Source organism: Acomys russatus, chromosome 24 (assembly GCF_903995435.1).
Source record: "Acomys russatus chromosome 24, mAcoRus1.1, whole genome shotgun sequence".
Taxonomy (NCBI): domain Eukaryota; kingdom Metazoa; phylum Chordata; class Mammalia; order Rodentia; family Muridae; genus Acomys; species Acomys russatus.
In genome coordinates, this window is record NC_067160.1 from 30,482,362 (window position 1) to 30,506,774 (window position 24,413).

At 36.4% G+C, this 24,413-nt stretch overlaps 1 protein-coding gene across 2 annotated transcripts in view; it reads right to left on the reverse strand.

Annotated features, from left to right (window-relative positions):
- Positions 1–16,613: 16,613 nt before the first annotated feature.
- Positions 16,614–24,413, reverse strand: part of Galnt13 (polypeptide N-acetylgalactosaminyltransferase 13) — a 447,668-nt gene continuing 439,868 nt past the window's right edge. The window contains exon 11 of one of the 2 annotated variants that reach the window (XM_051166208.1): positions 16,614–17,402. In XM_051166208.1, the coding sequence (XP_051022165.1) occupies positions 17,262–17,402 (141 nt within the window). In that variant the 3' untranslated portion in view covers positions 16,614–17,261. Of the gene's footprint in view, positions 17,403–21,169; positions 21,371–24,413 lie in introns of those variants that run through there. The other variant, XM_051166210.1, reaches the window with a different exon arrangement.

Below are 24,413 nucleotides of genomic sequence, written 5' to 3' on the forward strand. Positions count from 1 at the left end.
ATTTTAATCTTTGTGTACCTTTATGGTATAATTTGCATTTTAAAATTGCTTGCTTTCATTTTCTTCATACAGATTCAGTTGAAGGAACAATGCATTCTTTTCTTTCTTTGTGATAAGCCCAATTTAGTCACAGATTTTAGACTAATGCCTTTATGGAGTATAAATTAATATTATTCAATGACAATCAAATATCTCAGATATATTTGAAATGATAATATGTATTTCACGGCAAAGGAGCCATCACTGAATAGAAAAACCATGTTTGAATGTTCATTCTGCAGTACTGCATGGTATGTATCCTGATGAGAAAGCATACGAGTCTTAATTACATTCAAAGCATTTGCAGAAGAAGCATGGGTTTTAAAATACTATTGGTTTGCTCACAGGCAGTATAAAATGTGTTTGCCTGAATCAAATGCCATGGAACACTGGTCCCAACTTTCCATACCTATTTAAAGTAGAATACAGTTTTGATTCAGCAGAGTCTCTGGAGATCTCTTACGTCTCATACTGTAACTGCCTCTGTGACAACGAGATTTTGATTCAAGTGACAAACTTCTTGGCCTTGATGTAGAAACCCCCTTGGACCAATTCTTCTGAAATTTTCAATTAGGAAAAATATCGAATGTCAGGCTTCCCAACTGTAACATTCGTCACCGAATAGTTGCATCAGGAATTGATTCTAGTTCCTACTGAAGTTTTCATTACTAATCTATTTTTCATGAGGAACATGAGCTATGTCCCAGGAGACTGGCTTTTTGTTGAAGATGTGAGGTTTCCCAAAGAAGACGGAATTACAAAAGGGTACCAGTTAGACAGTCAATGATGCCCCTTTCATGTGGAAAGTGTAATCTCTTGCTCTGCTCTCCTGCCAGCTGGGGTTTACCTATCAGTCCCCTCACACTTCGGTAGCTGAACAGTTCAGGATCTCTCCTCAAAATGTGCAATTGTCTCTCTAGATTAAAATATGTTTACTACCCAGGCTCTGGAATCCTTTTACCTCATCCCTCTTATCTCCTATGTCCTACAGTTTCATCTCTGACATGATGCAAATCAATTCTAAAAGTTTATCTTTAGGTCTGTGTTTAATTCTTCTCAGCAGAACCGTGACAAAACTTTCAAACCTTCAGTTTAATCTTTCTGTCCAAGTTTAAGGAAGCACATCTGAAATACAAATATGGGTGCATCACCAGCCTGGTTTTTATTCTTCACTGGTTCTCGTGTGTGTGTGTGTGTGTGTGTGTGTGTGTGTGTGTGTGTGTGTGTGTGTATGTTTGAATTTAACTTATTTTTAACTTATTGAAGACTCTTTTTTACCCTCACATGATTTTATATTCTTGTCAAAACAAACCTCCTATAGCTGTAAGGTTGACCATTCATGATTCGTAACTATGCACTGCACACCTTGCTTTCTCTGCTCAGAAAGTTCTCCCTTTTCACTTACCAATGCCTTTCTATTGAGAAACCAGAGTTCATCATGGTGTGACTTGCCAGTTGATTGTAGCATGTTAATAAACCTAACTGTTTGATTATAGGTGTATTTTTTGATAATCTTCGTGCACCGTTTTGTCAATGAAGATCCAGTGCTTCATGGCACACATTCATGATGCAGGAAACAAGACTAATGTTTGTAAGCCATGCTGGCGGAAAGGAGATGCTCCTTAGCAGGTGGCACACAAAGGATGCCATGTTTCCTTTATAGAACAAAGAATGCCAATGAATCAGCATAAATTTAACCAAGGATGAGCTGCTGAAGTAAAAGACTGAGAGGACAGAAGTGCGGGGTGGTATTAGACATCTCACGCCCACAGTCGAGCAATGGCAATCTATTTCTGTTATTAGTTTTTTGTTTTGTTTTGTCTTTGTTTGTTTGTTTGTTTGTTATTTTTGCTTACAGAATTCATAAGAAACTAATACATGAAGAGCAGCATGAAAGGCAAGTGGGAGAGCACTGCAGCCATGGGAAGCAGCAGACTTAAAATCAACTGCAGCAGGAAATGTTCCTGACAAGAATTGCTTCACTTTCCAGTCCATAGCAAATGCTCATCATACATAGCAAATGCCTCAATGCTCCATCCATTGTAAATGGTACCTCCTTCAGCCCCTTCCTGTGAAAGTTACAGGCTAAGTTCAGCATCCATCCCATCAAAGCAAATTTACAAGATATTCCAGAGAATGTAATTAGCCAATTTATAATGTTTTATGTGGGAGCTCTCCCCCTTCTCTCTTTGTCCTTCCCACACACATTACACTTACCAAGTACATGCACTTGATACACAATATGAATAAGTAATTTTGAAATTGTTTCCTTTCTTCAAGGGAATTTAATAATATTTTCACTTTGTAAGCTGACTTTGGTTCACCTGTTATAACTGCTATGTGTCTGGTTTAAATATAGACCAGAGACATCAGCCATTGAAACCTGTGATTGTTGCTTTTCACACCTGACAAATATCTTAGAGATACTCTGTTCTTGTTAACAGAAAACTTATTTTGCTTAATCACTTAGGTAGTAAGTCAGTATCATACCTTTCAAAAGTTATTGTACTAAAAATAATTACGTGACTACAATATTACATTATATTCCATTTCACTAAGTACAACTAAATAATATATTTTATGTCATCTGAAGATAAAAATTAATGATAATAATTTTAATATGTTTTCATGAAATCAGCATTTAATATAATAATTAATAAACATATAATTAATAAAATATTTATATTTAAACTATTGAATTTTGTACTTAACGGAAATTTGAATTTCTTAAAAATACTCAGTTTTAATTTTAAAATGTAGACACTTCAATTAACTCTGAAAGAAAGTGACAATACTTTCCATCACTTTCATACAATAAAATTATAGGAAAAAAACTAATAGGTCTGACATCTATTATTTCCCCCAAGGTAATCAAATACAGTTGGGTCAAAGGATTTAGTGATTGGCTCATCTTATGTTTAACCTGTAGGTCAGGGTTTACACTTACACTAGAAGAAGGAAGAAAATGAAGATGTGTGTTTGAGGGTTGACCATGAAAAATTATTCGTGTAATGCTTCTCTGGGGCTTTGCTGGAGAAATGTGGCCTCTTACATATGTCCACTTCAAGGCTGTTCTTTTTAATTGCGTGCTGTTATTTTAACAGATTTTCTATCGTTGTGACAGTTTGGGATAATAGCTTGAGTCAAGTATAATTTGAAAGACCATCACGTGTGTTCTCTAACTATCATGCCTCACCTTAGAGACTCTTACTTTAGAGTAACTAGAAGTAGGTAAAACAGGCAGGAGGGCATGAAATAAACCAAAATCAAAATAATTTTTAGAGTCTTCCTTGATGTCTCTCCAGTTGATCACCGTCAAATAGTCAAGAAATCTGGGGTCAGAAGGGCAGAAAGAACAAGATTCGTCTTGCTGCATGTTTGTAAAGGAGTTTTGATTCTAAAACACTTTTGTTAAGTGACCTTCCTGACTGTAATATAGCATAAAGAATCATGCTAATAAATATTGCTTGAATTTAGTGCATCCTGTTGGCAAGTGGCAATCCTAGGTAGACTACATGCGTGGTTTCGATCATGGTAGTTTCTAATATTCATTGGCTATATTAGTTTTGCTCTATTGATTGAATAATGCATGTAAAATATTAAAAATTAACATTTTATTTGCAAAGTTCTCTCATTTTTCCAATTTATTTTTCCTTGACCCTAATTTCCTTTGCTTCAGCTCTTGCCCACAGTGGGGCAGGAAGATACTGCCTTTGAAATTGGGAATTTTAAGTTGGCCTAAATTAAACATGGGGAGAGTAGGCTAGCATCGAAAAGGTAAATTGTGAATGAAATATTAGAGCTGTAGCATAAATATACAATGTAGATGCTTGATTCCTGTCTTTCACTGAGTCTCTTTTGTTCTTTAAAAATTATGGCCTATTACTCTGCACTGAATGAAACAAATTATCTGTCTTCTTTTTTCTCTAATGCTTACGGTGTTGACACTAGGTATTGTGTCACATAATAATTTATTCTTGCTGCTTAGGTAACAACATATCACAATACTCCTCACACATCTGAATAAAAAGTGTATTTATGCTGAGCCTCTCCAACACTTCAGGGTACTACAGGTCAAGATGTTACCGTTATAACCCTTGACTAAAACCCAATAGGAACTTCAGAGCTTCAGACTGTACCCAGATGTCCTACTTGTATGTTGGTTAATTTGGTGGTTTACTATATAGATATCCTAAAATTAAAATATATGCTAAATGAAGATATGCTAATAAATCACAATGTGGAAACTAAATTATTATTGTCAGCCTTGTTAATAAGTAATGGTAGTTTGAAGTGTGATTCCAGAAAATAAAATGAACTAAATGAAAGTGAAAACAATACAGCAGTACTTCTATGGTTCTTCTTTTTATAAAAGCTGATTTGAAAAGTCTTTTTTCTTTTTCTTTTCTTTTCTTTTATTAATTTATTCTTGTTACATCTCAATGGTTATCCCATCCCTTGTATCCTCCCATTCCTCCCTCCCTCCTGTTTTCCCCTTACTCCCCTCTATGACTGTGACTGAGGGGGACTTCCTCCCCCTGTATATGCTCATAGGGTATCAAGTCTCTTCTTGGTAGCCTGCTATCCTTCCTCTGAGTGCCACCAGGCCTCCGCCTCACCTCTTTCCTTGGGGGTGCTCTAGTTTAAATTTTGCCCTGCACCTACAGGAACAAAATTCAGGAACTTTAGTTTGATTGTGTAGTACAGAACAGAACATAGTTGAAAAATGAGGGAGCTGAAAGCATAGCATATCCCTTGAAATCATCCTATGTGTCGTTATTCTTGTACATGGAAGAACTAAAAAGTGAACATGGCTAATTCAGGTGAAAATGCAGTGGTAGATAAGAAGTCCTTTATGTGAATTCTGGCTAGTTCTCAAAGGAGCCTTCTAAGAACTGTTGCAAATGGGTACTCTTGGTTAATTAGGTTAGGAGACTTTAGCCCACTTTAGTTCGGCTGGTAAATGGGTCATATAGCCACCAACAAAATTCAAGTGGCTGCATAATCATTACTCCTCTCACTACATTCTAGTTATAGGTGAACACTGTAAATCAGGATCCACATAAAAGTAAATAAATCAGGCGTGGTGGCACACACCTTTAATCCCAGCACTTGGGAGGCAGAGGCAGGCGATCGCTGTGAGTTCGAGGCCAGCATGGTCTACAAAGTGAGTCCAGGACAGCCAGGGCTACAAAAAGAAACCCTGTCTCAGAAAAAAAGTAAGAAAAAAAAGTAAATAAATCTGATCTGAATGTTTACCTAAGTGAACATGGCTTTTCTGCACATTCATTGATAATGAAAGTGATCTCTGTCAAATACATATATTAGTCTTTAGATTGCCAAATCTGTCCCAATGGTTCAGCTAGTAAGAAGTGAACATCTTGGCTAAAGAATACAGTGACAATCTTCTCTTGGACCAAAGAATCAAAGAATGACCAAAGATCAAAGAATGCCATAGTAAGTAGAGGGTAGACACTAACCAAATGAGAAACTTGGAAGAAAGAACCTCCTTTCCGTGTCCTTCTTCTTAGAGTGTTATATGAAATGGTGGACCTTAAGGCATTGCAGAAAGAAATTCACTTTCAGTATTTTAATTTTGGGATACATATATTTTCACTATATATTCTTAAATATGTGTATCACAGATATTATATGCAGTATACATGGTATTTTTAGAAATAAGCTTGAAGAAGCCACTACAGTAGATCTGCACAAATTAGGTTCATCTTTGATTAAAAATATTATTTTATTATTCAGAGTTTGGTCATATCTGCAGCTGTGTTGTCATGCTAACATTTCATTATCCTATCACAAAAGACCAGGCTTCTGTTAGTGGAAAATGCCCATCTGTGTCATATCAAATTTAATTACTCTAATTCTCATGTAATTATGTAGTTCTATCAAGTTCTAAGTATATACACTGCCTTAAAAATTAATAGTTTTGCCATGAGGAAAAAGTATAATCCTTTGAGTAGGAGCACATTTAAAGAACAAAGAAGAGGTTTAAATGTATCAAAAAGGAAAACCTTAAGTTTATTTTCTAGCTGCCTCCACCCCCTTGACAACTTCTAACATAGAAGAAAGTGCACTAGGAACATAAGTAGAAAACAAATTCATTTAGACTCTATTGTGATGCACCTGCATTGTTCTTAATATTTACAGTAGACCACAAGGAAATGGCTGTCCCTCTCTCTGCTGGTTATCTTATTTCAAGTGGTAGCTTCTTGGTAGAAACAGGAATTGTCAGAGAGTGGCATTAAATAGCTAAACTGGGAAGGGCATAAGTTATGAAATCATATAGCATGTGAGCCAGGGAAAAGTGCTGTGAACCATAGCATGCAGCTGCAAGATTATGGTTGCAGTATCTGGAGGTGGGTTGGGAGAAAGGTTACAGAAATACAGAGGGTATTGGTGGGATCTTATTGTGATTTAAATTGCAATTTGGGTTAATGCATTACTAGGAGTCTATGCAGGAAAAAGAAACTTTCTATGCTGAAGCCCTGAACAAAGAGCATGCCCAGTTTGTTTTTTGTGTTTTTGTTTGTTTGTTTGTTTTTGTTTTGTTTTATAAGTATTGAAGAAAGTGTGACAGAGATGAAATAAAGATGGAAACATCCTAAGAGTTTGGAGTTTCTCGGGCCATGTTAGGCAAGGCCTTCTGTGCACTGTTATAAACATGACCTTTTACTTCGTGCAAAACAAAAAGGTGCTGAGGGTGGTAAGCAGAGGATGGCAAGGGAGTGATATCTGGGCATGCCTTTCTGAAAACAGAATGAGTAGAGGGGCATATGCTTCTGGGAAAACAGAAAATGATTAGCGTAGTCCAGATGGTTGCTTCGATCAGTGAAGGAGCAGCAGAAATGTAAAGGAACAAGTAGGCTGATTAGAAAAATACTGTGAAGGCAGCAATAATATGACTTTCTACCAGAGAAATGTCAATGGAAGCACTATTGTAACCTGAAGTATTGTGCCAAGTGGAACATGTTTGCCTTCACTAATCTCTATCTATCTTTCTATCTGTGGGTCTGTCTGTCTATCTATGTATGTATGTATCTATCTATCATCTACCTATCTAGTTATATCCATCTATTCTATCTCATACAATACATCCCCACCCCAGTTTTACCTCCCTCCACTCCTCTCAGGACCCCCTCACCACCAATACCCATCTCCAATTCTTCTCCATTTCCTTTCAGAAAAGAAGCAGGCATCCCAGAAATATAAATGAAATACAACAGAGAGATCTGTACAAACCCTCATGTTAGAGCTGCACAAGGCAACGCAGCTAGAAGAAAAGAGTCCCAAGAGCAGACAAAAGAGTCTCTAATATACCCACTCCCACTCTTACAACTCCCACAAAACACTAAGTTACAGCCATAACATATGCGGAGGACCTAGCACAGGCCCATGCAGGCTTCATGAGTGCTGCTCATTCTCTGTGAGCTTGTATGAGCCCCGCTTAGTTGATTCTGACTGTCACTAAGCCCAATGTTCCTCTTAAAGTTCATATCCTGGAAATATCATACCCTTTCCAACATTGACAGGAACTTCTTTCTAACAAAGATGTGCCTTACGTCATCTGGTGATTAGGTTCAATATTATTAAAGTTGATTTTTTTTTTTTTTTTAATAAAAGTAGGCTTATGCTGCTCTTGTTTACGTGCTCTCACTCTCATTTATCTTGCTGCCTTCCATCATGGGATGACAAAGTGGGAGGCTCTTGTGAGAGACCAGTTTCATGCTCCTAGGTCTCCTAACTTTCAAAGCTGAGGCAAATAGATTTCTACTCATCATAAACTCTCCAGTCTTGAGTGTTCTGCTGTGGCTGCTGTAAATGGACTAAGTTATGTTGAACATCTGTCAGGGGAATGTGATTAATTCAATTTGATCCTTACTAAAATGTCTATTAGTCATTGAACCAAAAAGATATAAATTGGGAAATGACACATGTTGGTTACCAGAATGCCAGAAGTTTTAAAATCTACAGTCCTACCTGAGGTCACCCAGAGAACACAAATAAAAATCACCAAGGTCCACATCCAGAAGCTATCCAATATTAAAAGATGGAGTTGTAAATGGATTTTAATCCAGCAACATGGCTACTGTGGTAAAGAATCACATCTAAAGACCTAGGTCTGTGTGATATGGCTGGAATACAGACACACATTTAGTACACATATTTTATCCCAAACAATGATGTCTAGTTGAGGGGAAAAGCTACAAATCAGAGAAAGATGTGACAAAATGAGTCAGAGATAGGATATGTCCAACTCTTACAAGAACTGACAGGAAAGAGAGGCTACTTATGAGCAGTGCAGGGGAGGAAGTAGCTGAAGTGCTTCCTCTTCCAGCCTCAGAGGCAGAAGCAAGATGACTAAAGGAACGTCATCATTAGGAAAGTGTCACAATAAGATGTGCAACCTGTACCATCACTGTGGCTCTAAGGCCTGCCACCTTCAGAAGTGGCCCTTTAACAAATGTGGCTACCAGGCCAAGCACAAGAGAAAGTATAACTCATTGAGTGCCAAAGCTATGAGATGAAGCATTATTGGCAATGGGCAGATGAGGCACCTAAAAATTGTCTATTGCAGATTCAGACATGGATTCTGGGACAGAACAGCATCTAAACCCAAGAGGGCAGCTGTTACAACATCCAGTTCATCTTGAGGGTTTCAGTCATAAAATAAATGCGAGACAGAGAGAGAGAGAGAGAGAGAGAGAGAGAGAGAGTAAAGTAATCAGGTGATTGCAGTTGAATTCAGTTGAGTTCGTGTAGTTCCATTCAGTTACCTTCATTCAGTTAATTTATTCAGTGCAGTTCTGTTCAAGGAGTTCAGAGGTAGTTTTATCAAGCAGAGTAATTCAGTGAGAAGCAAAGAGAAGCCACTTTAAATCAGTTTTGAGAGGCGTTTTGATACAGAACAGCTGAGTTGAACCAGCCAGCCAAGTTCAGAAGTAATGAGAAAGGGTAAGCTTATTCAGCAGTCAGTCTTGAAGACTGAAAACATTCTCAGCTAATTTAGCAGGCAGAAGATGGAAGCTGAAGCCTTCAAGGTCTGGGCTTAAATAAGATTAAATTGTATGAAGGCTAGAAGCTTCCAGGCCCAGGCCTATGGATAGTTAGACCAGAATATAAATAGAAATGCTCTGGGCTTAACCCACACCGTGTATTTGTAAAGCTTTGATATTTGAATACTGCTCTTGTCTCATCTCCCAATATCTGAGGAAGTAAAAGTGACATTTACATGGAGTGGTCTCGGAGGTCACACAATGGAAACCACTAACGTAGGAGGAAACATAAAGCACACCCAAGGGAAGAGATGGTAGCCCACTAGATACAGAAAACCAGTGTTATGAAGAGATAAATGTGTAGCAGAAATTGATCCACTGTTCATATGAGTCCATATGAATAGTTAAGATATTTTTACATGCATCTACTTTTTATATATGTATACATATATATGTATATTCAATTTCACTTATTGTATAGTTTGAAGGGGAAGTGTTCATGTACATAAGACATTAAGCTTCAGTCTTAGTAACTAAAATTACAGGCTCCGTTAATCTCAAAGAAATCCCTAAGGTTTCTGGCCTCTGTTTTACACAAGGAGCTCTCAAAGCCTCCACCTTACCTCAGTTACCATGTAGGATATGAAGGATGATTGCTGTCACAAGGTCAGATATTATCTCACCTCATGTGTTATCTCACACACAAATAAAATAATCAATTTCAGATATATATACCGCTTTAGCTAAGATTTTACTTTTCTAAACCAGTGAATAGATTCCTATATGAACCAATCCAGTTTTCTCACTATTAGCTGCTCTTTATGTGATGATCAAGAAAGGGGAGTGGAGTAAAATATCCTGGGCAAGGTGGAAAAGAGATTCATCATTTCAGAAAGTAAGCCAGGCATCAGAGAGGCCTCCATTCTTTTTTTTTTTGGTCAGGAGAGGTCACATTGATTCTTCCATCAGGTAGAGAAAGGCATGAGGTAAGTCACTGATCTGTCAGAATCCAGTTGGGCAAGGCAGCTTCACTGACTTAAATTAAGTACCCAGTTACGTCTGATAATGCAAGGCCATCCTGGCACACAAAAATATTAAAAAAGACTGCTGCACATTTGAGTACAAAATTTTCGCCCCTGCCCCCCTCCTGCCTCCCTCCTCTCTCACCCATCCCTCTCCAAGAAGTAACATTCTGTATGTAAAGTAGAAAAAAATCCATGTCCTCTGTATTTGCTGACAAGTTTGGAAAAACTAATGAAGTATTCATAATGGCTGTCAGTCAGTGAAATTCTGAATCATGTTAACTTATTGAAACATTTAAAATGGAGACTATTAAAGAGAAATTAACACACTAGAGTTTCCCCCCTCCTCCTTCCTCTGTCCATCTGTCCCTCCCTCCATTACAGTCTCTTATTTACTCTTTTTCCTTTTCTTCTATCTTTTCGTCTTGATTCTGGTTCTGGATGGCGCTGTGATGCTGGTGCTAAAGGATCAATGTGCTGCCGGAATGGCTCCACCCACCACCACACAGGCTGCTTTCCAGGATTCCAGCATCAGAATTAAGGATCCAGGCAAGACCTCAAAACAAGTATTCTCATGTATTTGGAGACATCTTAACTTCTTTGAATCATCTTTACGAAGCAAAAAAAAATGTCAGCCTCCAATCATCTCATAACAAAATTAATGAGATAATATTATCTTAATCATATTTCAATACTTCTATTTTACTGTTCTGGGTATATGATTATAATAGGTTTTCAAGACTTTCTTGGTGCTGAGAAATAGCTATAAATGATCACTCCTTTATTCTATAAAATAGAAGATAATCATGGCATACTAAAATTATCTGTTTGAAATACTAGCAAAATTTATTTTAAAAAACGACAACATATACCAAAGGAAAACTAAATTGGCATACTTTAATTCTACAAAAATGTATAAATATTTAAATTTACAGCAAAAGAACAATTATACCATTTAGTAATGCTTACAACATTTAAAATGTTTAAATCTTTATGCACAATCTACTTTTAGAAATGTGAGAGACTGCACTGAGCATGTCTAAACATTTTTGAGATTATGTTCTCTATTTGTGACTACACTGCTTTAAGAAACAGACGTTTCCTACCCCACTCAAAGAAAGTCTTGAGACTATGGATTTCTGTTTCTCCCTTGAGCTATTTTTAGATGAAGGTACACCAGAAACCAAACAGCAGTGTCTTTAAGTTTTTAACCTCACCAATTGAACACAAGATGAAAATTTCAGTTTTGAAACACATACATCTGATGATCCTTGACTTTTTTTCCATTCTAAGTCACCCAACATGGAGGAATGATTCATTGTCCCTCATTAGCAATGGCAGAAAAGCGTTACTGTACATGATGAGCCAATTATCACAGAAGTGGTCCTCATTTTAAATGTATTTAATGACAAAAGACTGTAATGTATCACTACTTTCTCAGAGGGATTTTTTAAAAGCATGTTCAATGAAAATTTTCTTTAAAATTTATTAAACACATTAAGACAAAAAATGGTGACCAAATGTATACCAACTAGTTCAAAAAATTGCTAGAGCTCATCCACCAACTTTTCTTTATACATTATTTCATACTTGATAGCACTCTGAGCATGGTGCAGTCAAACCAGATATTCCTATGTTAGACTAAAGAATAGCTGAGTATTTCCACTCCCTATTTGACATAACACAGGGTAGTGACTGAATCTTCAAACACAAGCTGCCTTGACACAACTGAATTCCTGCTGCCCATCTAAACGAGGCATTTATTTAAGACTGGAAGTTCTCACTTGTACAAAATGACATCTCACAGATAATGATTCAAATTGGATGAAGTCTTGAATATTTAATTTTTCATGTTTGTTCAAATCATCATGCCTGCAATTTAAGAATGTATTGTGTTTTGCAAATGCAATGGCTATGACTATGCTTGATCATTTCTTAAATGGAGTAACAATGCATGGAGGAATCAGACAGTATTCTGAAGTTTGCTGAAGCAATTCTACAGCATTCTTAACCTCCTACCAAATTTTTTAAAAATTATTAAAAATCAGTTATATTATTTTATTGTAGCAATCTACATTCCTCCTCCTTTAATTTTCATTTTATGTATTATGCGGTTTGCAAGCACTAAGGAAAAATCAAATTTACATGTTATGTTAATGAAAAAATAACACTGGGAGCCCTGGAAATGTCTACTGATTTCTCTGTAGTCTGTAAAGCTGCAAAAAGAACTCACCCAATGTTCACAGAAATGGATGGTCTAGTACTCTACAAACTGTAGCTCTGTCTGCCTTGGAGCTTGAAGGGAATTGCAAGAAAACAGAAGAAACAGAGTTGCATAAATTACTACTGAAGAGGCCTGATGCTGCTTTCCTGAAACCACTTGATGCCTGGTGCTAGGGAATTCTATTGTTTTGTAAATATTTTATTTGCAGGGAAAATATTCACTTTGCTGTGGGTCTTTTCCTATTGCCTGTGGTCTTATTTTATTGAACAACTATTATGAAAATAAGAAAAACAATAATTTAAATAGTTCTAAATAATCAAGTTACTAGTAAAAGCTTTTAATGAAAGATTTTTTTCATTATTGTGCCCTTATATATTTTTGGCATTAGTATGAGGAGTCCTGGCATCATATTTTTATAACTCTATGATATTTGGGCAAACTACACTATATGTCCATGGCTCAGATTTATAATCTATTAACATAGAAATTAATAGTATAATATCTTTAATATTTTAAGATTTCTATAATATATTTTGTTAATAGATTTTACATTGAAAATAAACTTTGTATAGTCATTATCAAAAAGTGAACAGAAATATGAATTTAAAAGAATGTACTTATCTTCTTTCTAAAACTCAAAATCTTAGCCCTTCTGTGGTCATTCTAACACAACTAAAACACTGAAACTGTAATTATTTTCAGTTAAGAGAAGTAATTTATATTTCATAGCAGCATTTTAATAAAATGGCATATTTAATTTCCATAAGGCAGGTGATATTAACACAATGGACAACACAGAATCCATACATTAATATGAATGATATTAGAAAGAAAATTAACATTTGAAAACAAGGGTCTGAAAATTCTCTATAAAGACATTATTGGACTCTAAGGTTTTAAATATGAAAACATACGACACAGTGCAGAATAATGACTTTAACACACTCCCTTAAATCCATTTTAGTTCAAGAAGTGTGCCAAGAGATAGCACAAAAAGCTGAACATAGCCAGTGGACAAAACTAATATAGACACTGTCTAAAAAAAAAAAAAAAAAAAGATTTACATGAACGGGCCTGGAGATCATTGGTAGAGTGCTTACCTAACAAAGATCTGACCCTGGTACTTAAAAAAAAAAAAAAAAAAAACCTAAATAAATGAAATTGTACTCTCAACTGTGTAGGGGAGTATGGGCTGGTAGAAATTGAGATAAATAAGAGTAGACTTGTGTTTGGTAAGAGGGATAGGAGCTAGAGATTGTAGACAGGACAAGATTTTGCTGTACTGAAAAGGGAAAGTTTTATTAGAGACCTAAAGAAATGAAGTGAATAGCATATATAAGACAGATAGAATCAACAATAAGGCAGAAACCTCCTTACAGCCAGGACAGTTCAATGAAATCCAAGAAAGTAAGAAATAAGAAACATAGAGGTGTCTATGTGTGTGTATATACACATGTGCAGAGGATATGTGCACATATGTTTATGGAGTGTATTTGTCTGTGTATAGAGACATGAGGGCTATGAGATGAGCTGAATATTAATTGAGAGATTATGTTCAGGAGAATATAAAAATGCATAATTAGCAGGATCTATGTGACTGTTGTTTTATGAAAACAAGTGTAACATTGGGTAAGACTTGGCCAAAATAGCAAATCATATTATGCATATTGCCTATGATTTAAAACGTCAGAAGTAGTAACAAACAGTGGATGTGGTGGCAAATTATTGGTTTCATGTTACATGACAAAGATAGCATCAAGTTAATTTTAAGACGATTAGACTTGATTTGTCCAAAGTTTGACATCGCCACATGTTGTTGTCTAAAAAATCAAATCTTGGTAACAAAGAAACCAGTTATCAAATAGGTGTGAATATCTTTTAAAAAGTTTAAGCAAGTGTAAATTTTGTGTTGGGCCAAGATCCTACTTAACTTTGGCTGAAGGCAGTTTCATGAGCCCTGTGAGCCATGGTTAGGACAGGCTTGAAAAGTTTGAGAGATCAAAAGAAGTCAAAAGTGAATAGATAAAGAAATATATAAAAAAATAAAATAAATGAATAAACAGTGTGTGTGTGTGCGCGCGCGCGTGTGTGTGTGTAAGTGTGGAGGCCAGTGGTCACTCTTAGGTATCACCACTTGATTTTAGGGTTACAATTTCTCATTTGGCCTGGAGCTTGTCAATTAATATAAGTTGGCCTGGAGCTGGAGACATGTCTCAGTGGTTAGGATGACTGACTGCTCTTCCAGAGGATCTGTATTCAATTCCCAGCACCTACATGGTAGCTCACAACTGTCTGTAACTCCTGTTCCAGAGGGTCTGACACCCTCACAAGACATACATGCAATCAAAACACCAATGTACATAGCATGAAAATAAGTTATTAAAAAATAAGCTGATGGCCAGGAAAGTCAAAGAACTCACATGTGTTCACCTTCCCAATGATGAGATTAAATAACATGTCATCACATTCAGTGGTTATTTGCTTGGAATCTAGCTGAGGGCCCATTGGTTGAGGGATTACTACTTTACCAACTGAATGAGGAATTCCTCTGTTCCAAATTTTATAGTTTTTACTTGAGAATCCAGAAGATTTTCTGATGAGAAAAACAAGACAGAAGCAATATGAAAAAATCTGCTAGCCCAGCTCAAGTGTATGTGTGGGGGGGGGGGGCGCACAAACTCACTGTGATTCCAATAAACGCTTTAGTTTTCTTTACTGAAGTCAAACATTTTTGAAAATCTAAAATCTTAGTTATTGCTTTTTGGTTTTGATATTTGTGTTGTTCTGCTTGTTCTGCCCCCTCCACCACCCACGCCTTTTTTTTTTTTTTTCCAGTCTGTATGTGGCATATATCCAAATTACCTGAAGAAACTTTGAGCATCCTTCTCATGTATTTTCACTGTGACCATAATAAACTTTTATTTTCTTAAAATGCTGTGGGGATGCTTCAAATTCAGCCCTACTAAGATATTACACTTTTTAAAAAATTCACTGAGCACTCTTTGTATAATATGTGTTTTGATTGCCAGTAGACTATATTATGCAGCAAACTCTCGAGAGTCTATACTTTTTTAATTTCAGAAAAATGTTATAGAAGGGCACTGCATGAGATTTGAGACAGAATAAGAGGGAAATGAAGGAGAAAAGAGTGAAAATGGATAATGGGCCTCTTTTTAGCCTTCAGTGGACTTGAGTGGCCATGATCAATTTAAGATTGATTACCTCTTGAGAGCTATGGGTTCTTGTCAGATATTATATGAATTACACCTATCTTGGAAATAAAAGCCCTGATTTTCAGTCTTTTGTCTAAAATTTTAGGAAATCTAAGAATTCTCTGAAGATGTTTCAGCAAAGTATACTTGAGCTTTAAGCTGCAAGCCTGAGACATTCCAAGTTGGAATTTCTCAAAATTCTAACAATCTGGAATCAAAGGGGAAAGGAAGAGCAGCTAGGAAAGTAAATTTGGATTTTTTTAGAAATATATAACTTGAGAAAAGTTGTGAGTGTGTGTGTGTGTGTGTGTGACATAGAGACAGACAAAAATATAGCAGAAAGACAGAGATAGGAAGAGAGGGTAGAGAGTGAAAGTAGGTGCAGTAAGACAGTTAATGCGTTTTCTAGAAGGTCCTTTAAAGGACAAGAATGCACTTTCTGCTCCTGAAGAATCTTTTTCTATCTTCACCCCCACAGATTCCCTCCAGCTCCTAGATATACAGGCTCAGCAATCATTTGACCGCTTAAAAAGGCAGCAAATATAAAAACTTTATATATCCCATCAATTGTTAGTTTTTTCTACTTTTTCATATCTTCAGTTCATTCACTTGAACAAAGCAGTTTTAATTGGAAATGACATATGAAATTGTCCTAATTAAAACTGAGCCATAGTTTATGCCAAGCTTTGTTTAGTAGCTTAACTAATACCACTTTAAAGACCACTCTTAAATATCGTTGCCCAGTGATCAGTGTTAGATTTTATAGAGTAGCAATAAGTTACAATAGTGCCGTAGTTTTTATAAAACATAAAATGGTAACAACAACACTGACTGAACTAAAAGTGATGAATAATAGCTTAATAATCAAATCTAAAAGGTCACCTTTCCCCTGCAGTTCTGTAGGCTGTGACAAATCACAGCCTCTAGAGTGAAGGGGCAAAGGTACAGCTAATGGAGACATACTCTTTGCAAGGAGACAGAACGCAGCTGGGGATTCGAGTCCTGACATCACCTCTCAGAGCAAGACCATCCTCAGCTGGTGCTAGGAGTGAAGGTTCTCTCACAGCCATTCTGGGACTTTATACAGCTCTTGTTCTCCTCCCTATCCGACTCACTCCTTACAATTTGTGACTTAAATTCATTATTTAAATTGAACTTAGTTTCTTCTCTTAATTTTGAATGATGATTTATTTTTTATTTTACAATTCAAAAAACTAGCCTAATGTTTTTTTTCCTGGCACCATATATTTTGTTTGATAAATGCAATGCCCATTAATGATTTCATATGTGTTTTAACTACTGGCATAGACATTCCACCAGGGTCCCACGAAGCTTTTGTAAAAAGAGTGTTTTATAAAGTGATAATATTTTATAATTGAGATTTTGTATAAGGCATTGTATGACCTGTCTTTTTATCATATTACATCACAAAAGAATGCAACCTCAAGTAACCGTGTGACAAGAGGCTAATGCAGCTATTTTAAAAGCAAATACAACGTGTATTCTTTTCCCAAACAGTTCAAATGTTTAATAACTGTTTCTTATTATTTATATTTTCTGTGCTTCTTCAATCAGATACAAATTTTTTTAAGTAGGGAAATAAACATTCCTAAAAACGAATTATAAACAACTGTGTTTTGGAATGCTAAAAGTATTTTTAAAACTTTTAATTCAGCAAAGTCAATATTTTTCACCAAACTGAAATTAAGGGATAAACAAAAGCGTAGAGCCTTTCATTTCCTGGGAGAAGTGGTCTTCATGCCCCTAAGGTCATATTCCTCAGCAGCCATTGTTGGGATCTGCTGCCGCTGCAGTCCTGCATGGTAGGAACCATTTTGTCTTCTTCAGACGGTTCGTCAAGACACTGGTTACTGTTAGCATGTCGCAAAGTGAGTCTCTGTAGAAGACAACCACAATCAGTCCCTCACTGGTGCATCAGATGAAAGCTGCTCTTAAATACATTCTATATAATTTCTATGTATAAAATAGGACATTTAAAAAAAAGGAACTGTGCATAGGATTCTCCAAATAACATGTACAACTTTGAGCATAAAAGAATTGTCCATGTCTGATACAACTCTATTTGAAGATGGTTAAAGACATTGGCTGATGTTTACGGCAGGCTCCTGAAAATTCAGACATCTTTGTCAAAAGCTTATGTATGACCTTACATTGCAGATGAAGATGACAAATATGAACAAAAAATGAAGAATCTTAGTTTCATAGCCATGTGTTAATCAGTAACAATTTGATAAACACAGAAGTTAACTGCACAACTGTTATAAAATGACTAGAGATGCTCCCATTTAAAACTAGTAACCTACAGTTCTGAGATATTAACTGTAGACAGTGTTTGTATGGCTGCCAGAGAGATGAGCAATCTCACTTCATGGGGTGCTTATCGTATTTATGTATCTACAAATTTATAGATATTAAGTTTAAAAGGTGAATGATGAAGTATTTTATTACGCTTATAATACAAATAATTGCATCCTGTTTAGTCATCACATAGCTTTCATTTGCATTTGTAATGGAACTCACCTCCCGGGACTCCATATTCCAACATGCTTAAAGCCAGTATGCTTTTTAAAAATATACTTTATTAATTTATTCATATTACATCTCAATTATTATCCCATTCCTTGTATCCTCCCATTCCTCCATCACTCCCATTTTCCCCTTACTCCCCTCCCCTATGACTGTGACTGAGGGGGACCTCCTCCCCCTGTATATGCTCATAGGGTATCAAGTCTCTTCTTGCTAGCCTGCTAATCTTCCTCTGAGTGCCACCAGGCCTCCCCATCCAGGGGATGTGGTCAAATATGGGGCACCAGAGTTTGTGTGAAAGTCAGACCCCACTCTCCACTCAATTGTGGCGAATGTCCTGTTCATTGGCTAGATCTGGGCTGAGGTTTGCACCTGGGAACCCTCTGGCAGAGCCAGTATGCTTTTAAACTATTAATTATAAATTATTTTGCTAATTTCATGGACCATGCCAAGAATCACTGGGAAAGAGCTCTGACCTTAAAGTGCTCACACATGTGTGAGGTGGTTTGCAAGTAGACCTTGGAAATTCCATCCTAAACACATGGTTTATGCAAATTACCAAAACTAAAAAAGTAGGGAAAGTCTTCTTTTTATAGTCTTTTCTCACACCTGATAGTATATCGGGGTATACATATAGTAAAGTTATTGAGAAATGCCAGTAACCTCACTATTGAAAGAAAAGATAGGATAGCAGACAGGCTGCTGTGAAAGATGCCTCTCTGACTTGAAGCAGGAAATTAAAACACAAGGTGATTGAAAAATAAGGTGATGGCAAGACTGTGGTCTTTGTTGTCATTTTTTAATACAGAGCAGCAAGTCGTTTTTAGTTTAAAAATGAAATAAAAAAGAAATTGCCTAAGATAGCGAGAAAGCAAGGCGATGGCTGGTTTATTCTTAGGATGACAGGAAATTCAACTATCTGCCAGTTTGAAATCAGGTGTAAAACTAAAGAAAAACAATATTTTTCCTTTAAAAATCGCTGTAGGTAAGATCAACAGCAATAAAGAAAACCATATCTCTGTCTCAAATTGGAGTAGCTTATGCATACACTCTCCTTTTTAAAAAAAAGCACTCACATTATGCTTCTAATTGATCTTTCTTTACAAAAGAGAATTTTTGCATTTGCTAAGTAGGTTACCACACATTGACTTATGTACTGCCATTACTCTATTGTAGTCTGATCACTTATCACAGTAGTTGAATGATTTAATCAATGTCATATTGGAATAATAGATTTTTTTATTATGTAGAGTAAGTATTTTTATTGGCACAAGTAACAAGTTCTTGAAAAAGAATTATTAAGAGTCAAAAACCCACTGCTCCAAAGAACAAATGAGCAACCAGAAAGTTCTATCTCATACAAAATACAAGAAAGGCAGACATTTCAGATTCAAGTAGTCTGAATTTGAATTCATTTCCCTAGTTTGCTAGCTATGAGTACTGGAGAAAGCCACCAAAGTCATGCAGAAGTCTGCTACTTCATTAGAAAACACTGAGTTACATGTAACAAATGTTTACAGTGTCCTTCCCTTTCGGCTCACAGAGTTGAACTTCAATCAGTGAAATCAGTGTCCTTAGAAACCAAGTAAGAGTGAAACTGTTAACTATGTTTTGGGGCAACATGGCTTAAGGTTTAAAAAAAAAAAGTGTCCTGTAAAAAGTGCATGTGACTGCTTGACCAGAATCACAATGTGGGCTTCTCTAAGCACAGAAACTTGTAAGTTGATTCCTGGGCGCTGTGCAAATCGAGTTCATACCAAAAGTCTACTCAGCCCAGGTGGAGTCTTCATCTGCCACGTGGAGATCTCAAAACCTTGTGCCAGAGTGTGACCTGTAGAAGAGCCAGGCTGAGAGAAGTGCTGAGGGAGTTGGTACAGGCTTTCTGACTGAGAGAAGGTTCCTGCCCCAGTACCCAATCATAGACTCATGAGGGCGAATGTTTAAGCCCCAGACAGCTTGTTGGGCACTGTACACAGAAGATAGGGATGCTTAGAAAACAGGCTCAAATACTGCATGTGAGTTGCACGGGACAAGTCCCCTTTATGCAAATTGTCTTGGCTACTACAACTTCTCCACCTTTATGTGAACTGTGCCTTCTCTCAGATGCACTCGAAACCAGCAACACCTGTTCTACCCTCTGGTCTGCTTCTGTTCTTAGCTTGCCACAAGTTGTGAAGCTTGGTTGTGCACCAACACCTTTAGCTTATTTCCTGGAACCAGAAAACCCCTGGAACCTCCTATGTGTTCTCATAGCCAGTGGCTGAATAATATAAAATCACTTTTTTGATATTTTGAAAAATCCATTAAATACAATAATTTTAAAAATGTTCTTATTTGTACTGTTTACAAAAGAAAAATCCATGACCATTTGTTTAGTTGAACTAAATAGCAATTCATTTAATTATTTAGTGATAGTCATAAGTTATGCAAGTGATAAATAAAAATGTATCCCATTGAAAGTTTTGATTCTTATAATTATATCACATAAGCAACTGTGAAAGAAATGTGTAGCTCCAGCTTTTTCCATAAGGCTGTTGAATATAACAGTAATAATTAGTAATAAAGTAAAGAGAATTTATATAAGTTGTGAAGATGTGGTAAACATACACACGCATACACATGTACACACACACAGAGGGAGAGAGAGAGAGAGAGAGACAGAGAGACAGAGAGAGAGACAGAGAGAGACAGAGAGAGAGAGACAGAGAGAGAGAGAGAGAGAGAGAGCGAGAGAGAGAGAGATGAGCCATCTGCATACCAAAATTAAGTTATTTCAATGTTCCAAAATCATCCACTAGGTTATGTTCAGTCATGTTTTCACCTTTGATTTACAATTTGTTTTCATATAGACATGGCTATTGTTAAGCTAAAGCAAAATAATATTTCACAATATATTTAACCCATTACATTCACAGACATATATGTCTATATTTTTAAATAAAACCAAGATACATTTTTGTTAATGGTAGACTAATTATTACTTAAAATATCCAGTCTTTAATCAGTAGCTAAGAAGCAAAAATTAGAAAAAAAAAACTCCCTAAAATATTTTATAAAATTTTCAGATTTTAATAACAACTAAAATAACTAATATAAATTTAATAAGTCTGAAACACAAACCCCAACACATCACTAAGGAAAATAATCAGTAAGGTTTCCAAAAATATTTCTAAAAACTTGTGCTCTTGTATAATTTCTTAGAAGCCATTTTTGCACAGTGCTATCATTACAAGTCTCCATGGTAGGATGTAGGGAGCCATCAGCTGCTTTGCCTATTGAGAGGCAGGACTGCGTGATTATGTGAACAAGAGTATGCGTCTGTTTGACAAAGAAAATAATGAATAGTGACAAATCAAGTACAAAGGCAGTAATAAATCAATCATTTCAGACAACATACAATTTCTTCTGAAAAGGGATGGGAGACACACATCACAATAATTGCATCCACGAAGCTGTGAGTGGCAACCTTTCAGATGGTTTTAATATCAGCTTTACTCAGTAGAAAAAAAAATGGAGTTAACACAGAGATCATTAAGGAGGAGTTTGACATCTGATGGTGGAACATTTCAGACAAAATGTTATTTTTGGTAGAATTTTGTTCTCATCATCTTATGAATAAAATACACGTTAGCGCTAGGTGAGCTGTTTTGTGAAATGTTATTTTAAGTATTTGACTGATGCACACAGTTTTCTCTTATATGGGTGTCCTCATAGGTTTGCCTCCAGCCTGAGAGGACAGCAAGGAACACTTCGCGGGATGGTTTTGCTTTATGTTTTCACTGGGCTAGCTTGGAATCAACACACGCAACGAATATAGTATGGCAGAGTACATGGAGAGAAGAACAGGAAAAGATCAAATCGCCTGTGAATTTAATTATTAATTTCATATCTGACCTATCTTTTCTAATAATTTGTTTGATTTTTACTTTATGTGCGTTGATGTGAGGGTGTCAGACCCTTTGGAACTGGAATCACAGACAGCTATGAGCTGCCATGCGGTTGCTAAGGAACTGAACCCAGGTCCTTGGCGAGCAGACAGCGCTCTTAACCACTGAGCATCGCTCCAGCCCTGTCTGACTTATCCTATTTCCTAGAATAAGCTAGAGAACGTTAGATGTATATTACTTAAAACATCAACTCCAGCGCCCGCCCATGGAAAGGCTAAGTAATGTTGTTGATCAAAACGATTAGTAAAACCAATGCAGCACGTACATTCTGTTGAAGTAAACTCCAATCTGTGGGCAGCATAATGGATGCAATCACTGGATTTACCTTTTGAAGGGTTATCATCTACAGGGAAACGGTATAGAGCAACTTACAACATCAAAAACATAGCACGATAAAAGCATAATGTCTAACCTATGAAATGATGCTGCCGGTGGCAGTTGGCTGCTTGTCTTTTTTTTTTTTTTTTTCTTTGCATGTTTTCTAGAGAGGGTTTCTCTGTGTAGTCTTGGGTGTCCTCGCTCTCACACAGATCTGCCTGCCTCTGCCTTCCTGGGTGCTGTACCACCACATCTGGCTTTACTAGTTGTCTTTACTAAATATAAATGGTTAAACTGCTCAATTCATGTTTTTTATTGCCCTGAAGTTTTCTTTAAAAAATACCTTCTTAATACACAAGATTTTCTTGTTAGGAATTAAAAATTCCATGCATGAAGAGGAAAAATGGATTAGAAATATTATTCCCTGCCAAAATTTAATGAAAGTGATTTTGCTTAAGAATTCATGGCCAAGAGGAGAGACCCTATGTAACAGATAAAATATACATATTTCATTTTCTCCACAAATGTTTATAATAACCACAAAATGAAAAAAATATATTCTAGGAGATACTTTAAAAAATCTGTAAATCATCAGAAAAATTAAAAATCTCAAGCTCATCCACATATTCTTTTATCTCCCAAACCACAAGCTGTGAAAACAAAGGAAGACGTACTTATTTTCTGAATCATCCTGGTACAAGAGAAAATGATTAATTTATGTGTTTCTATTACTACTTATGTCACTTGTCTATCGATGAGATTGGAGCTCTCAAATTGAGTACCATCCCTTCAATTATATTTTTGGAATTCTTCCTATCGTTAAGATATCAATAAAACAGAGGGTTTCTATGAAACAGATTTTCAGAACTAAGTCTTTCGTTTGATATGAATGTTCTTGTGTTTCAGAGCCACTGCAGATAATGCTTTGGCAAGCATCTCTCAACATGTCATGACCCTCATTTCTTTTGTAATGAATCTTATATAAGTTATAAAGCCAAACGTATGAACATTTTGAATAGTTTAGCAATGACAGAGCAGCTGTGGTGTAGTGAATGCCAGGAGAAGTTCAGGTTCACTTTCATGGCACCTTCATCATAGGATCTTTTGGTTTAAACATTTTATTTTTTGCCTTATTGACAGAATGAAATGGAAATAAAGAAAAGGTAGACCTGAAATATTTTTATGTATGTATTTTCCATAGTTATTTCAATAACTAATTTTCATGTGCTATCTGTATTTTTACTTTGCTTATTTAATATATCCTGTCTTTTTATATAAGATATACATTTGCACATGTATTTATTTACAAACTTACTTACTTTACATCCTGTTCATAGCCCTCTCACTTCCCTCCTCCATGTCCCACTCTTCCTCCTTCCTCCCGCATCCCCATCCCCAGCCCCATCAGCTATTCCTCAGAAAAGGGAGCCGCACCCCCCCCCTCCCCCTAGCAACCATCCACCCCAACTCATCATGTCGCGTCAGGACTGAACACATACTCTTCCCTGGTGGCCTGGAGGGTTAGCTCTGTCAGGAGGAAGTAGTTATAAAGCAAGCAGCTGGGTCCATGTCAGAGACACCCCCACTCCCCTTACTGGGGAAACTATATGAAGCCTGAGCTGCCCATTGGTTACATCCTTTGGGGGAACACTGGGCATCTAGATCACAGCAGAATCTGACTTATATCATCGAGTTCTAAAAATTCATCATTAAATACCATATAGGCTAAAAATTAAGAAAGAAAAATACTATAAATGAAAATTTTAAAGATACACAATTTTTTACCAATATTTTTGTTCGTTTGTTTTTCGAGACTCACTTTGTAGACCATGCTAGCCTCAAACTTAGATCTGTCTACCTCTGTCTCCCCGAGTGCTGGCATTACAGGCATGTGGCACTGTGCCGGGACCAAATATTTTTATTAATTTTTTGAACATTTATGTAAGTGCCCTGAATGAATGATTCTTTGTGAGGCTGTCACGGCAAATCATTGTTTGGAGGAATGTGAAGTGCAGGCTCCCAAGTATTTTGCAGTATTTTTAAGATATTTTTTAAATAAAAAATTAATTTTATTTACATTAATGTTCTGCCTCTAC